A 13,433-nucleotide genomic window follows, 5' to 3' on the forward strand; every position below is an offset into this window, starting at 1 on the left:
GACGTCAAACAGTCCCTAGTTTTTCGCTCCGCGAACCCTGCTTTATATATAATTCCACTGATCGAAAGCTAAAGTTGTAAACAAGTTTAAAAAAAAAAAATGGAGACAAAAGCCTTCTATAAAAAAAAAACCCAGCTGATTCACATCCTGTTGCCTAAGTATCCTCACAATTACGCATGGTAATATAAATAGACTTGCCGCCTAATCCATCAATAACCTGCTATGTTGACAGCTAGTCGGTGTTGAAAAGCTGGTATTTATAAAAGAGCCGATTTCTTTGAAAATGTCAAACCAGCGCGCTCAACGAGAGTTCAACAGAGGTTCAATATTTCTCAAGGTGAGGTGGCGCATTCATGCAAATTCCAACACAATATACCCAAAGCAATTCCAACCTTTAGTTACAAAGAAACGTCCTAGCGGCACCGTTCGCAAACCTCACACAAAAGGGTTTTGTTTCGTTGCAGGTCATTTGCGGATTTTAAGGTAAAAGTATTCTTGAATTCACGTGATTTTATCCAATCCCCTGCGCACTCACATACGGTCGCATTGAACAGGCTGTCACAGCTACTAGGCCGCCTGGAAAGTTAAATCAGTAGTTTTAAGAAACAGCCACAGAAATAGTCCTCGGATTCCATTTAATCTCTCTTTCAGACTCCGGAACTTTAGGTTTTGCCCTGTTTGACCAAACAAGTTTTTTTTTATACATCAAAAGGAGACGTCAGATTGCCAACTTTAGCACACTGCAGGACCGACCAGCCACTATGCGGCATTATTTCTGGGACAAGCCCACGGTCAAGTGAAGTGACCCATGGTTGCCCACAAATGCTTGCACAACACAATAATGATAATCCTATAAAGAATGACAACTGCGCGAAAAAAAGGAGTGAACGTCATGCTATGAAACCTGTTTGCAACGAAACCAGTGAGAGTATTTTACGGCAATAGTTCAAACTAACAGGCTGTACTCACGATACGAGGCAGTCATGATCCTTCGCAAGGCTGTTCAGGCTAGCCTGGTGCGGGTAGCCTTTCTCTTCCACGGTCTGGCTGGGATCGGCATCCTCGTCTACTTCACTCAGAGTCCGCTCTACTTTGTCATGGCTCTGGGAATCTTACTCTTCATGTTGGAACTGGTGACAACTCTACGATACAACGAGAAGGGTGAATGGCGGTGGTAAGATTTCTCAATCACACAACCAACACTTTTTATAATAAATAGGCCTATGTATTAATGAACTCTTGCCTTAAAACAGTCTTGGAACCATGATTCTTGAATTCAGTTTTTTGAAATTTCGTCACCCTATACAGAAAATAGACTTTGATTTTGAAAATAGAATTTGATTTTGCATCTTTATGGTGAAATTGATCGAGTTACAGTGCGGGCAAAGTCTTCATATAGGACTCTTGCCTTAAAACAGTCTTGGAACCATGATTCTTGAATTCAGTTTTTTGAAATTTCGTCACCCTGTCAGAAAATAGATTTTGATTTTGAAAATAGAATTTGATTTTGCATCTTTATGGTGAAATTGATCGAGTTACAGTGCGGGCAAAGTCTTCATATAGGTCAGTATTGTTGGACTGTCCTCGTGCTGTCGTATAGGCCTAGCTAGGCTACACGGAAGCATCTTCGTGGCTGTTCGGGTGCGTTTAATTGACTCGGCAGCTAAGGCTTCAGAACCACCTGGTTTCCTCCGTTTCTGGTACTGGACGTACCTTCGGGTTACATGGAAGGATGGGGAAGGAAGTGTGGTGGGCCGGGAACCCCGATATCACAGAAGCCTATTATGAAGCACACACGGATCCGGAATTCTATCCTATTATAGTCCGACCCATGAATGATTGGTCAACACCACAATTTCATCACACTTGATTTCCCTTTCAAATTGTTCAGAACAGGACTCACGGTATATTAATACTGCCCATCTTCTAATCTCTGCCCATGCAGGTTCATCCCAGCAGTGTTGCTGTACTTAGTCCTAGTCGTGCCGGTAGTCTGGATAACGGAACTCGGCCTGCTGGATTTCCGTGTGGCTCTGAATGTGACCGGCAGCGGCAGTTGCCCAAGCCGGTTTATCATTCTGGACACAGTTGATGAACACTGTAAACACGTCTTTGAGGATGCCGTGGGCGGGGTGACTCAGAAACAACTGGTACGTATACCAGTCATGTCATCTTCCTATTTTTTTTAGCCGGGAGGGGGAGCAAGGCGCTTTAACAATGTCACTCTCCGGGTACTGCGGTAAGAAAAAATTATTGTAATAAACATCAAAAGGCATGTAAAACCTTGGATTGACGACCGTTTGTACCCCGAAAATCTGCCTATAAAAATTATTATCAGGCATGAGAATCTTCCTGTTTAAACAGGAATTCCTGTGTTTTTCCCCAAATTTCCACGTTTTTATTTATTTTGAGCCTGTCACGCTTTTTGGTCCGATTTCACATCTTTTTTTCCTGAGTTTGTCCACAAGTTTCCTGTTTTTCTTTATTGAAATTCATTCTTATGCCTGAAATATGTTCCATTAATTGATAGTCAAATATTATTACGATACATTGAAATAACATGTTAGGTTAACAAAAAACGTGTTAAGCGTCCCCGCCCGCTTGCTTTTTTAAGGCCGCCTCCTTTTTTTTTTCTTTTAAACCGATAAAAATGATAAATAACAGTGACATCATTTTGGCCTCTTTGTCTATTGCATCTAGCCCATATAAATCTGGTATGTCATTTCCCGAGTCCAATGGCAACCATTTAAAAAACAAACCTGGCGGCTATCTTGGAAAAAAAAGCCCGGTCGGGCGGCCATTTGGGAGGGGAAAAAAAGAGCCTTCCTTTCCTTTTTTCAAAAAGACAGGCCACAAAACATTTTTTGTTTATTTGGCCTTACCACGAGAAACTTGTATTCGATTTAGACTGCTGTTAAAAAGTACGAATTTTAAAAGGGAACAACTTTGTCGATAGATCGGCTGTTGTGGCGTCTGTAGGTTAAGGAAGTCGCTCTATATTGCTCAAGCCTCAATGCATAATGTTCACCTCGTTTAAAACTTAAGTTAATTGGGAAATACTTTGATTAAATAAATTGTTTGAAATAAAACAGAAATGAAAAATGGCCCCAGTATAGAGTCAAATCATTCACGGTTGATTAAACTGAATCCAAAGGTCCGCAGACTCCGAAACACAACATTTTCCACAGCAGGAGTCTCACCATTTTTGAGATTTTAAAATGTTTCCCCACCCCCCCCCAACAATTTATGGTGTCCACTTTTACTGATGTAAAATGTTGTTATGTGTCTTACGATAATGGCTGCAAAACCATTTGTATTCGACACTGCAAAAATCGATGTGTAATGTGATGAAATTTGACAGCACACATGGTATTTAATACACTAAGTGTTCGCACTTTTCTAAAATAAATAATCGTAGGCTTTGATTATCGGTAACAATTACCTGTTATTTGCAGGATAAATACAACTTCGGCCAGACCTTCTCCACACTATTTCAGCAGTCCTTCATGCTGATACTGATCCTGGGCCGATGGTTGTTGCCAAAAGGCGGCATGACACGAGACGAGTTGTCTCAGCTGCTCTTGATCTACGTGGCCATGGCAGCCGACATGTTGGAGTTCTCTATCGAGACCTTACGCCTGTCCGAGATCGCCTGTGAAAAGCTCATCTACAAAGCCATCCTGGCCGTGTGGTCCTGGTCCCTAATCCAGTTCTCGTTTGGCCAGACCGTGGCCAAGCAGAGATCCCGTCGGCTGATCAGCAGCGTGGTGGATCGGCAGGCTGGCGGGCCGCCAGTCAACTGCGTCACATACCTTTGCGGGTCCGAGATCTGGGCACTCCTGGTGGACGTGATCCTGCAAGATGGGCCTTACCTGGTCATCCGGACCTACCTCATCATCGAGTACAGAATCACTGACACCATTCTCATCTTCTTTGCGGTAAGTGGCAAGATGAGTACCCTCTTTTAAATCCGATAAAAATAACAATATGTTTCAAAAAGATTGATGAATGTGACGTCTTGGAATTAGGACGTGAAACGTGTTTCCTACGAAATGGAAAGTTGTATATATCATTCAAACTACAATAGAAAAGCGCACACAACTCCTACAGTTGAAGATTTGCAGTGGTTGTATTATTGTCGCGCGAAAGAATTTCAGAGCGCAAAATTTGGTCCTCAAAATATCGAGAGGTGTTGGAGTTCTTGCTTTTTCCCAGTCACATTATGTTCCTTGTCTTAAAGATTGCATCTAACAATTCTTCGAACTAGTCGGCATGGGAACTGCTTTTTAAATAGACAATGTATTATGTCAACCGTTTGATATTAGGCCTATGGCTATAGTCAGGTGGCATATGGTCGGAATCGTGACCGACTGGTCCAAAGCACCAAACTTGGCAGATAGATTCTTATAGACCTAGAGATGATATTTAGAAGGGGTGACACCTGAAATTCTTTTGGGAAGGGTGCCTAATTTGCATAAATCGTTAATCCCTGCCGTGTAATATATTTTTTCCCATATTTGGGTATATTTTTATTTTTTTATTTTTTTGAAAAGTGTATTTTGGTGATTCTACTTGCATATTCTTACTTCAATAACATTTTCTAAAGCATAAGTGACTTAATAATTACGAGGACATAGTAAATCACCAAAATTGCTACTATTTTACCCTAAAGTTACGCGCATTTACCTTTTCCTCAGATATCATCAACTAGTCTCCCCAAACGTGGGTATTGATGAGCTTCAAATTCACAAAAGTACTTACTGACATAGTTAACCTAACAAAAATAAGTGGGAAATCATGTGAAAATTGATATCATCTTGATGTTTGGCCCAAAAGACCAAAAGGGGAGAAAATGTGGTGTCCGTAAATTGGGCTACTACGGAAGGGTAACGTGGGGACTTGAACAAGTTCAACAAAATCCCCCCAAATAAGAGATTATTGTTGTTTACAATAATTTTGTCTACGCCAAAACATTTTCTCAACAATAATTTTGGGAATTTCCTTGAACTTGTTCAGTCTTCCATGTTAGGCAACCCTTCACCTTACTTGTTAGCCCAATTTATGGACACCTCGTTTTTTCCCCCGTTTTTGTTTTCTGTGCTAAATATCACAATGTTCTCATTGTTCACATGATTTTGCATAAGGTTTCAATAGGGTAACTGTACCAGTAAGCTACGTGGTGAATTTGAAGTTCATCAATGCTGATGTTTGGCAAGACTAATTGATGATATCTGGGGACAAGGTAAATGCACGCAATTTAGGGCATAATAGTAGCCATTTTGGATCGTTACTATGTCCTCATAATTATTCAGTCACTTATATGCTTTGGAAAATGTTATTTAAGTAAAGATATGTAAGTAGAATCCCCAAAATACACTTTTCAAAAAAATAAAAAAATTAAAATATACCCAAATATGGGAATAAATATATTACACGGCAGGGATTAACGATTTATGCAAATTAGGCACCCTTCCCAAAAGAATTTCGGGTGTCACTCCTTCTAAATATCTTCTCTAGGTCTATAAGAATCTATCTGCCAAGTTTGGTGCTTTGGACCAGTCGGTCACGATCTTGACGAAAATTAGATCTAAGCCACCTGACTACTAGTAAACAATCCTAAAATTAGATTTTGCTAATTGCCAATGAATTGATACAATTTATTGACAATAAATGTACAGTGTGGCTCAGCGTATCATGCGTCAAGTTCACAGAGTAAGAAAGATCTGACCCTAATGTGACGTCACATGCAAAGGGTCTATTATTAAATGTCAAACGGAAAAGGGTCCCCCGCCACCACCCCACCACCACTCCCCACCCACAGATCCCCGACTAGAGATTGATTAAGAGACTATCGTCAGTGACACCTCGAAGTAGCACTCATGTATATACATGTACCAGTAAAAACTAGCAATCGGAGAAAACGGTATCTAAAGTTGAACGCTTTCTAGAACAACACTTTCCATCAAAACTGCAGAGGCTTAATCAGTTGGGTTTCTCGTTGTGGACACTATGTATTATATGTATATAATTTATCAATATGTATGTATTATACGTATGTATATATTGAATTTATTTAATTTGCTGTTTTGACCCGTTTGCATATTAAATAAACGAGAAAAAAAGAGTAAAAAGGGTGAGTGCTAGTTCGTGAAACCAAAAACGCTGCGAAGCTATACATATTTGTTTTCGCGAAGTCGTATGCTTCAGTGTATTACAACACTACATGAGTGCTACTTCGCGAAAACGGAGGTCAGCGTGCGTGCGCTTAAAGAAGGAGAGTGTTACTTCGTGAAAACGTTTTTGCTCACTTTAGAGCAAAGTGCGCGCCATGCATTACAATGGTAAATGAAACTTGAGTGCTACTTCGTGAAAACAAAAATTGTCACTTTCGCGCAAATGTTGCCATGGATAATAAGCGTAATTATTAAATTAAGCTCTTGAAGCTTTGAAACTTCATGAAATGTCGGGCTTGATGTTTAAAAATGTAATTACTGAAAACCGAAAAAAATACGGATGAACACTTGGAGTGCTACTTCGTGGTGTCGGTGACGTAGTGTAAAAAGTTTAATACGATAATATCGACGTGTTGTAATCGAGACCTTTTGAGACCTCTTATTATATTAATTTTCAGAGACAAAATAAGTCATCATCGTTTCTCAAGTTGTTAAATGACAGAATCCATATGTTTGAGGTACATTTTTTTGGAGTCAAAATTTCACTGAGACCTTTTCGCGACCTTTTCGTAACCTGTTGGAAATCCATTGTCGAAAATGCACATGGAGGGGTCGGCGGCCACGCCCCTTCCACTCTTTTCTTAAAGGGAATGTACATCATTGACTTTTGCTTTAAATTTCAGAAATGAACTATTTGAGGGAATAGTATAATAGATCAAATATTGTTACACTGACAAGTTAGAAGGTTTGTGTTCGAAAATGCTGGAAAAACCAAGAAAAACAAAACACGTTCGAGTAGTCTGGTTCCCTGACTCCACTAAAATGAAATGAATCCATTTATAGATGCCGAAAAATTGTAAGGTAAGGAAACCAATCTAGCTGGCCTGCACCCGTTCATGAACATGTAACCAATAGCAAACAAAATTTGGACTGAAAAAATATGGTGACTGTGGAGCAGTAGTTGAAAAATAGTTAGATTTTTCCAACGGTGGTCGGCCGACCACCGTTGGAAATTTATACAAAATACCACTTTTCTTGAAAATGACTTCACACCAGGTGCCATAATTTTGCAGGATGCTTTAGACTTTCATTTAATACCAACATCCTAGTTAGGTATTTCGTAAAATTTTGGAGTGATTTTCTTCCAACTTTCACTCAGGAGGTATTACACACTGAGTGTACAGTGTTTATACGTCGGTGAAGGGCAAAACCTAATTTAATTTACATCACCCTGACGCAAAATTCCATCTTATAAATACCTTTATCATCCTGCCACCATGTTAGTCATGCTCCCTGTATCCAATAAGAGTACTGAATGATAATGTTTTTGCGCAAAAAGGAACCAGACGATTTTTCCTTCCAGCCTCGATTTGGTTACATTGATTTGTATGGGGGGAAAAATCAAATGGCTGCAACATGATAATGTTCTATACACTCATTAACTTCCAACATGATAATGGTCTTTACACTCATTAACTTCCAATCCACGTTTACTGCTCTACACACAGCTGAAGAACCTGCTCCTGGTGATTATGCAGCTCTACCGGTTCGCCGTCCTGATCGTGGATACGGGCATCGAGTCCAGGAAGCGACTGGCAGCAGACCCGGAGGAACTGGGACTGTCCGTGCTGAAAGCGCTGCAAGAAGCCGGGGGAGGGCAGAGGGCCACCAACGGACGAGTCTCCGTCACGCTGGAGTTCTCAAACGAAGCTGTAGTTGTCGAGCCACAGCCAATACTAGAGGAGGAGGATTCGGTGAACGGGGAGAACTCAGTTTTGAAAATGTCGCCTGAAGTTTTATTTCATAATTTTTCGCAGGATTTAATTTGGAGTGGGGGGGGGGGGGGCTTCACAAATACGACTATTAAAAAATAGACATCAAAAGTATACGTTGAATAAATAATACACTCTAAACAAACAAGGCCCTTACATCGAACCAATACACGCCTCTGCTGCAGGATTGCTGGCAAAGGTGCCAATTCACAAGTATAGCTCTAGCTCCTGGCGTGCAATTGCAGGGTAACCAAAAAAGTTGTGCAAGCAGATATCGTTACATTTCTCAAAAAGTACCCAACATGAAATATTTCATTTTGAGGGAGCATATTGATTATACTCTTGTGTATGATCAATGAAAATGTCATGGAAAGCCATTCATGCAAACCAGAGCTGTAACAGATTATAAAAGGATAATGAGTTTTTCAACCATTGCAATCGCTCAACCAGTACTCTTCAATGGGTCTTTTCATTAACTGTATCACATTGGAACGGGTGAAAAACACACTGCCCTTTATAATCTATTGTATCTCTGGTTTGCATGAATGGATTTTCATCAAATGTTCGCTGCGATTATACACAAGGGTTCAAACAATATACTCCATCGTTAGGCCAAAAAAAAAAGTCTCCGGTTTCTGGTATGCGCGCGCGTCGCCGTAGCCATGCGCGTCGGCAAAATGAAAAAGTGTTTTTTTTCAATGAAAGATGATGTCTCAAAACCGCCAAACTCACTGCTTTGACTGGAATCCTGCTGCTGCACAATTTTAACGTGCTTTTAGATTGGGTTATGGTCGAGAATAAGCTTTATGTGGCCTCTCTGGACTTCCATATATTTGCGCTAAGTTTAGTCGGGCACCATTTGCAGTCATCAGCCGACATTTGAAGCAAAAAAATCAGGTAAAAACAAAAAAAAAGCCGCGTCGCCGCACCACTTTTTGGGCAAGCTCCATACCAGAAACCGGAGACTTTTTGTTTGGCCTTATGAAATGCTGATGTAAGATACTTAAAGATGTCTGCTTGCACAACTTCAAGTGTTTTGGACCCCTCCATTTCCAAACTTTATTGTCTTTTCTAATTATTTTTTCTTTTCCACTGCATTATTTACAATGTTATCCATACTCTCTGTATATATTTTGTTCATTTTCCTATTTGGAATTGGAAGTTAAGTTAAGTTAAGCAGGGGCGTAGCACGGTCATTTTTATTGGGGGGAGGTAAATTTTTTTGAAAAGGGCACTTGCACATCCGTTGTGAAATGTAGACAGGTTTTTTTTTCTCCGGACACTTGGCCTCCGTGAAATCAAAAAGCGTGGGGGGGGGGGGGGGGGGGGGGGGGGGGGGGGGGGCTGATACCATCTGTCGATGGGGGCGCTGTTCAAAACCGACAATTATGCACACAAAGGGCCAATATATGGTGCTTTTCAGGGCGATACATGTGCAAAATTCTGAAAAGGCGCCCACAGATGCAATCAAAAAGGGCACCACTTCTTTTTTGAAAAGGGCACTTGTTTAGAAAAAAAGGGCACTTCGTAAAAAAAAGGGCACTCTTTACAAATTATTGGGGGGGGGGGGGGTTAAGCCCGTTGAAAAAAGGGCATTTGAATGGAAAAAGGCGTCTTTACAACATATTGGGGGGTAAATACCCCCCAAACCCCACCCCCCCTCCCCTGCTGGCTACGCCTATGTTAAGTAAGCAATTACAGTCATGTTTAATAAAAAAGTGACTTGCACTCACCTTGGTGGCTGGATCCGTGGCGCCTCCCCCCCCCCCCCCCCCCCAACAAAAAAAAAAGAAGAAAAGAAAACAAGAGACAAAGACTTGTACCAACGATGAAAAACTCTTTAAATTCATTTCAATCTTCTTTTTTTTATACAAATTTTCTTTTAATTGGAAAGTCACTCAAGCTTTTTGTTATAATATATTAAAGCATGTGGGTTTTTTTAATTTTAAAATTAAAGTTGTATTTAAATTAGCAATTTTCTGTAGTATTTTGTTTGGGAAATCAGTATTGAGGCACGGTTATGGGAAGGGTAAAACCCGTTAAACACTTGAACCCAGAATGCAATTAAAGAAGAAGAAAATTCGTTATGAGCTTTCCAATGTCAAATTGCAAAAACAAATGGTTCTCGAATAGGAAAAGTGACTAGTTTTAAATGTTGTGTATATGCGTACGGACATTCATCTTCACCCGTTTAGCGAGTAAAAGTTACCAAATCTTTTTGCAGGATAAATGGAGTTCAGAGTACAGTTCAGGGGCGGATCCAGGTTGGGCTCATGGTGGGGGGGGGGGGGTGCCTGTCAAGAGAGGGCTTTAACATGCGCCTGGTATTGTTTCTCCTGTTATTTTCCTTTTGTCGGCGTCCCAAGCGGGTGTTGAACCCCCTAAACCCACACCGTGGATCCGCCACTGAATTGAGTTTCATCCTTCCAAGTATAGGTTTTTGTCGATATCGTTAGCAGAGAAAATCCGAAAAGGGAGGTCTTTGTTTTTAGTAGACCAACGGACAAAGGAAATTAAGAGTGATCAATACATCTATATCAGAATTTCAACGGAAGACGTTGTCGAAGATGTACATCATTGCATTAAAAATGTAGTTTGTTTTCATTTAAAGGTAGTAGGATGATTAGCCTTTTAATGTTGATTCTTTTGAAGCAACAATTACAAATGTGTCCAAATCTTAAGAAGGGGGCATTATAGGCCTACGTGTAGGCCTAAGTAACTTTTTGACGTTTCAGCTCAGTGCCCTATACTCATGATACTTTTTTGATAGACCTATACATTTTGAGAAAATAAGGAGAAAACGTATGCACTATTTTTCGGGTCTCATAAGTGGATTCCGTTGCTAACTACCTGCTTAAGTAAAAAAAAAGTATGCTGGTGTTTATGTTTAAGGAGTATTATGCCTACATGGGTCTCAAATCCAATACTGAGCGCAGCATGGAGCTATTCAGCATGGCCACCCATCAAATTGAACATGCCAGCTCAAATTGCTCAAATTCCCAAGATCTTGGATAAATCCCAAGGATGGCCACGCTGGAGCTATTCAGATTCGAGTTAACACTAAATTTGTACATCCTCCAACACGGCGCGGTCCTTGTTACCGTCTTTAGAGGGCGCTATTCAACTAGCCCGTAAGGCCAAGGGTGCAACACCGCATAGAATATGTCTATGATTATAATGTCTATGGCACACCGGTAATTAGGCTTAAAATTGCCTACGTGGGCCAAATGTGTATGTGTAGGCACTCATTTTTTGGTGCTATAGGGCATTGTGTGAGCCATGAACTTTGAAGTTTGTAAAAAAAAAAAAAAGAAGGGTGGAAGCCGTGCACATGACTGCGAACTTGTATTTCTGTGAAATTCGGATGAAATTGGGCCCTAAAATTGCTTTAGGAGCGCAGGCATCATTTTTCAAAATGGCGATAGGCCACATGAGTACTTTCAGGAGTGATCGTTTTTGGATGGAACTTTCTCCAAAAGTCGTGGGTGGTACCACCCAAAACGTGAACAGAAAGTGAAACTGAGGTCTATGGGAGTCGATTTACTGGTCTGCCCCGTAAAAGCAACTGCTCTCAGGCACGCCATTTTGAAACCACCTTCAGTGTATAGTTTTCTTCCAGAAGATAATTGTTTCAGGCGGAACGATGCAGGGTAACAGTGTTGGTTTTGTCTTTTAGCAAGGTTTCTGTACTATTTAGGTTATTGCAAATGATGCTACGTGGCTCTAAGCCTGGTTTTATATATGGTGTGTTTTAGCTTAATTTGAATTTTAATGTCTCTTATGTTTTAGTGACTTAAATATAAATGTTTATGGATAGGCCTACTACATGTAATGTTGACTGATCGCACATATGGGAGCATGTCTCATGTAATTTTTCACGTGTCGAATAAGGCCAAATAAAAAAAAAACATGTTTAGCGTCCCCGCCCGCTTCCTTTTTGGAGGCCGCCTCCTTTAAAAATAAAAAAAAATAAAAAAACGAAAAAATGATACATTTTAAACAGTGACAATCATTTTTGCCTCTTTGTCTGTTGCATCTAGCCCATATAAAGCTGTTATGTCATTTCCTGAGTCCAAGTGGCGGCCATTAAAAAAAACCAGCTGGCGGCCATCTTGAAAAATAGCCCGGCCGGTCGTTTTTGAAACAAAAAGAAGAAAAAAAGGGCCTCCTCCTTCCTTTTTGTTTAAAAAAAAAAGGCAGGACTCTGAATTTTTTTTTCATTTGGCCTAAACCTTTTGCATCTTGAATCTTGAATTTTTGAATAGGCCTACTTAAAACAAATACCAATAGTATCATTTGTTGATTGCAACGGGGATTGATTCGGGACGTTTGGAAACATTTTCCCGTTATGGAGCATTTTATATATTTTATCCACTTTCTTCAATAAAACATGTTTTATAAAAAAGCTTTGTTTATATGTACTTGTGTTTGAGAAAAGCTGGTGTAAGTTTGTGATCAGCCTGCCTGCCGCTGCCTTTCCTGATGATTAAGGAAAATCTAACTTAACAAAATCTGTCTGCATTCACTTGTCTTTTCCGATAGGCTCAGGCGCGTAACCATTTTTGTGTTTGCCACTTGCAACTGCGTATGGCAAAGTCATCATGATTCGGGGTAGACCTAAAAAGGGAACTCAATGGACATCCGTGATGAAAGGTAGACAGGTTTTGACGGGGGGGGGGGGGGGGGGGGGAACACACCTTCTGCCTATGGGGGCGCTGTTCAAACCGGAAACTTGTGGGCAATAGGTGCAAGGGCGGATCCAGGGGGTCCATGGCGCCCCCCCCCCCCAAAAAAAACACACGAATCCAATTCTTTTTTTTTAAAGTGACTTCGCAATAAAGGCAGGCAATGATTACAGCACCATCTTTTCCTCAACAAAAAAACCCATTGATTAAAGTGGTCAGAAATTGCCTTAGATCGCACCACAGAGCATCTAGAATCCAAAAATAATTTCGGGGCCTTTAAGTGGGCCCCGAACACCACGCCGTAATTTGTTTGACACACTTTTGGGGGACCAAAATTTCTTTTTTTTTTGGCCCCCAAAATTGTGTTCTGGATCCGCCCTTGAAAAGATGGCACTCTTCAAGGCGGCAAAATTGCAGACATTCGCGCAAAGCAAACTGGAAAAGGTATTTGTGGAAATAAAAACAGAGAGTTGCTCGTGAAAAATGGCAAACATTAGAAAATATTGCGTCAGTGCAAAATAGAACATTTCTCCCGTTACCCATTTTCACCATCCGAATATTTTTTCCTTAAGCGTCCCAATTTTCTTTATCAAATCGGGCACTCTCCCCTGGTTGCGCTACTGGATAGGCTGGTCGTCTTTGCCATCTTTCTTTCCTGTCTTTAATTAATAATTTTCGCTCTCTCACGGAATAAAAAAATGTATTTTTAAATTTATGATTTACCCAGGGTATGACATGGATAGCGAAGCAGGATAGCAGTGCAGTGTGTTCAAACAAAACTTATTGGAAACAAGAATAACCAT

The 13,433-nt window shown here is 40.5% G+C and overlaps 1 protein-coding gene across 1 annotated transcript; it reads left to right on the plus strand.

Moving 5' to 3' along the window:
- The first annotated feature begins 316 nt into the window (after window positions 1-316).
- On the plus strand, window positions 317-8,618 carry LOC119741931 (transmembrane protein 26-like). The gene is made up of 5 exons (XM_038217887.1): window positions 317-337; window positions 713-1,174; window positions 1,946-2,150; window positions 3,456-3,938; window positions 7,682-8,618. The coding sequence occupies exons 2-5, from the start codon at window positions 984-986 to the stop codon at window positions 8,045-8,047; spliced, it is 1,245 nt and encodes a 414-aa protein (XP_038073815.1). The 5' UTR covers window positions 317-337; window positions 713-983; the 3' UTR covers window positions 8,048-8,618.
- The last annotated feature ends 4,815 nt before the right edge of the window (window positions 8,619-13,433 follow it).

The sequence above is a fragment of the Patiria miniata genome, unplaced genomic scaffold (genome assembly GCF_015706575.1).
Source record: "Patiria miniata isolate m_02_andy unplaced genomic scaffold, ASM1570657v1 HiC_scaffold_5, whole genome shotgun sequence".
NCBI lineage: Eukaryota > Metazoa > Echinodermata > Asteroidea > Valvatida > Asterinidae > Patiria > Patiria miniata.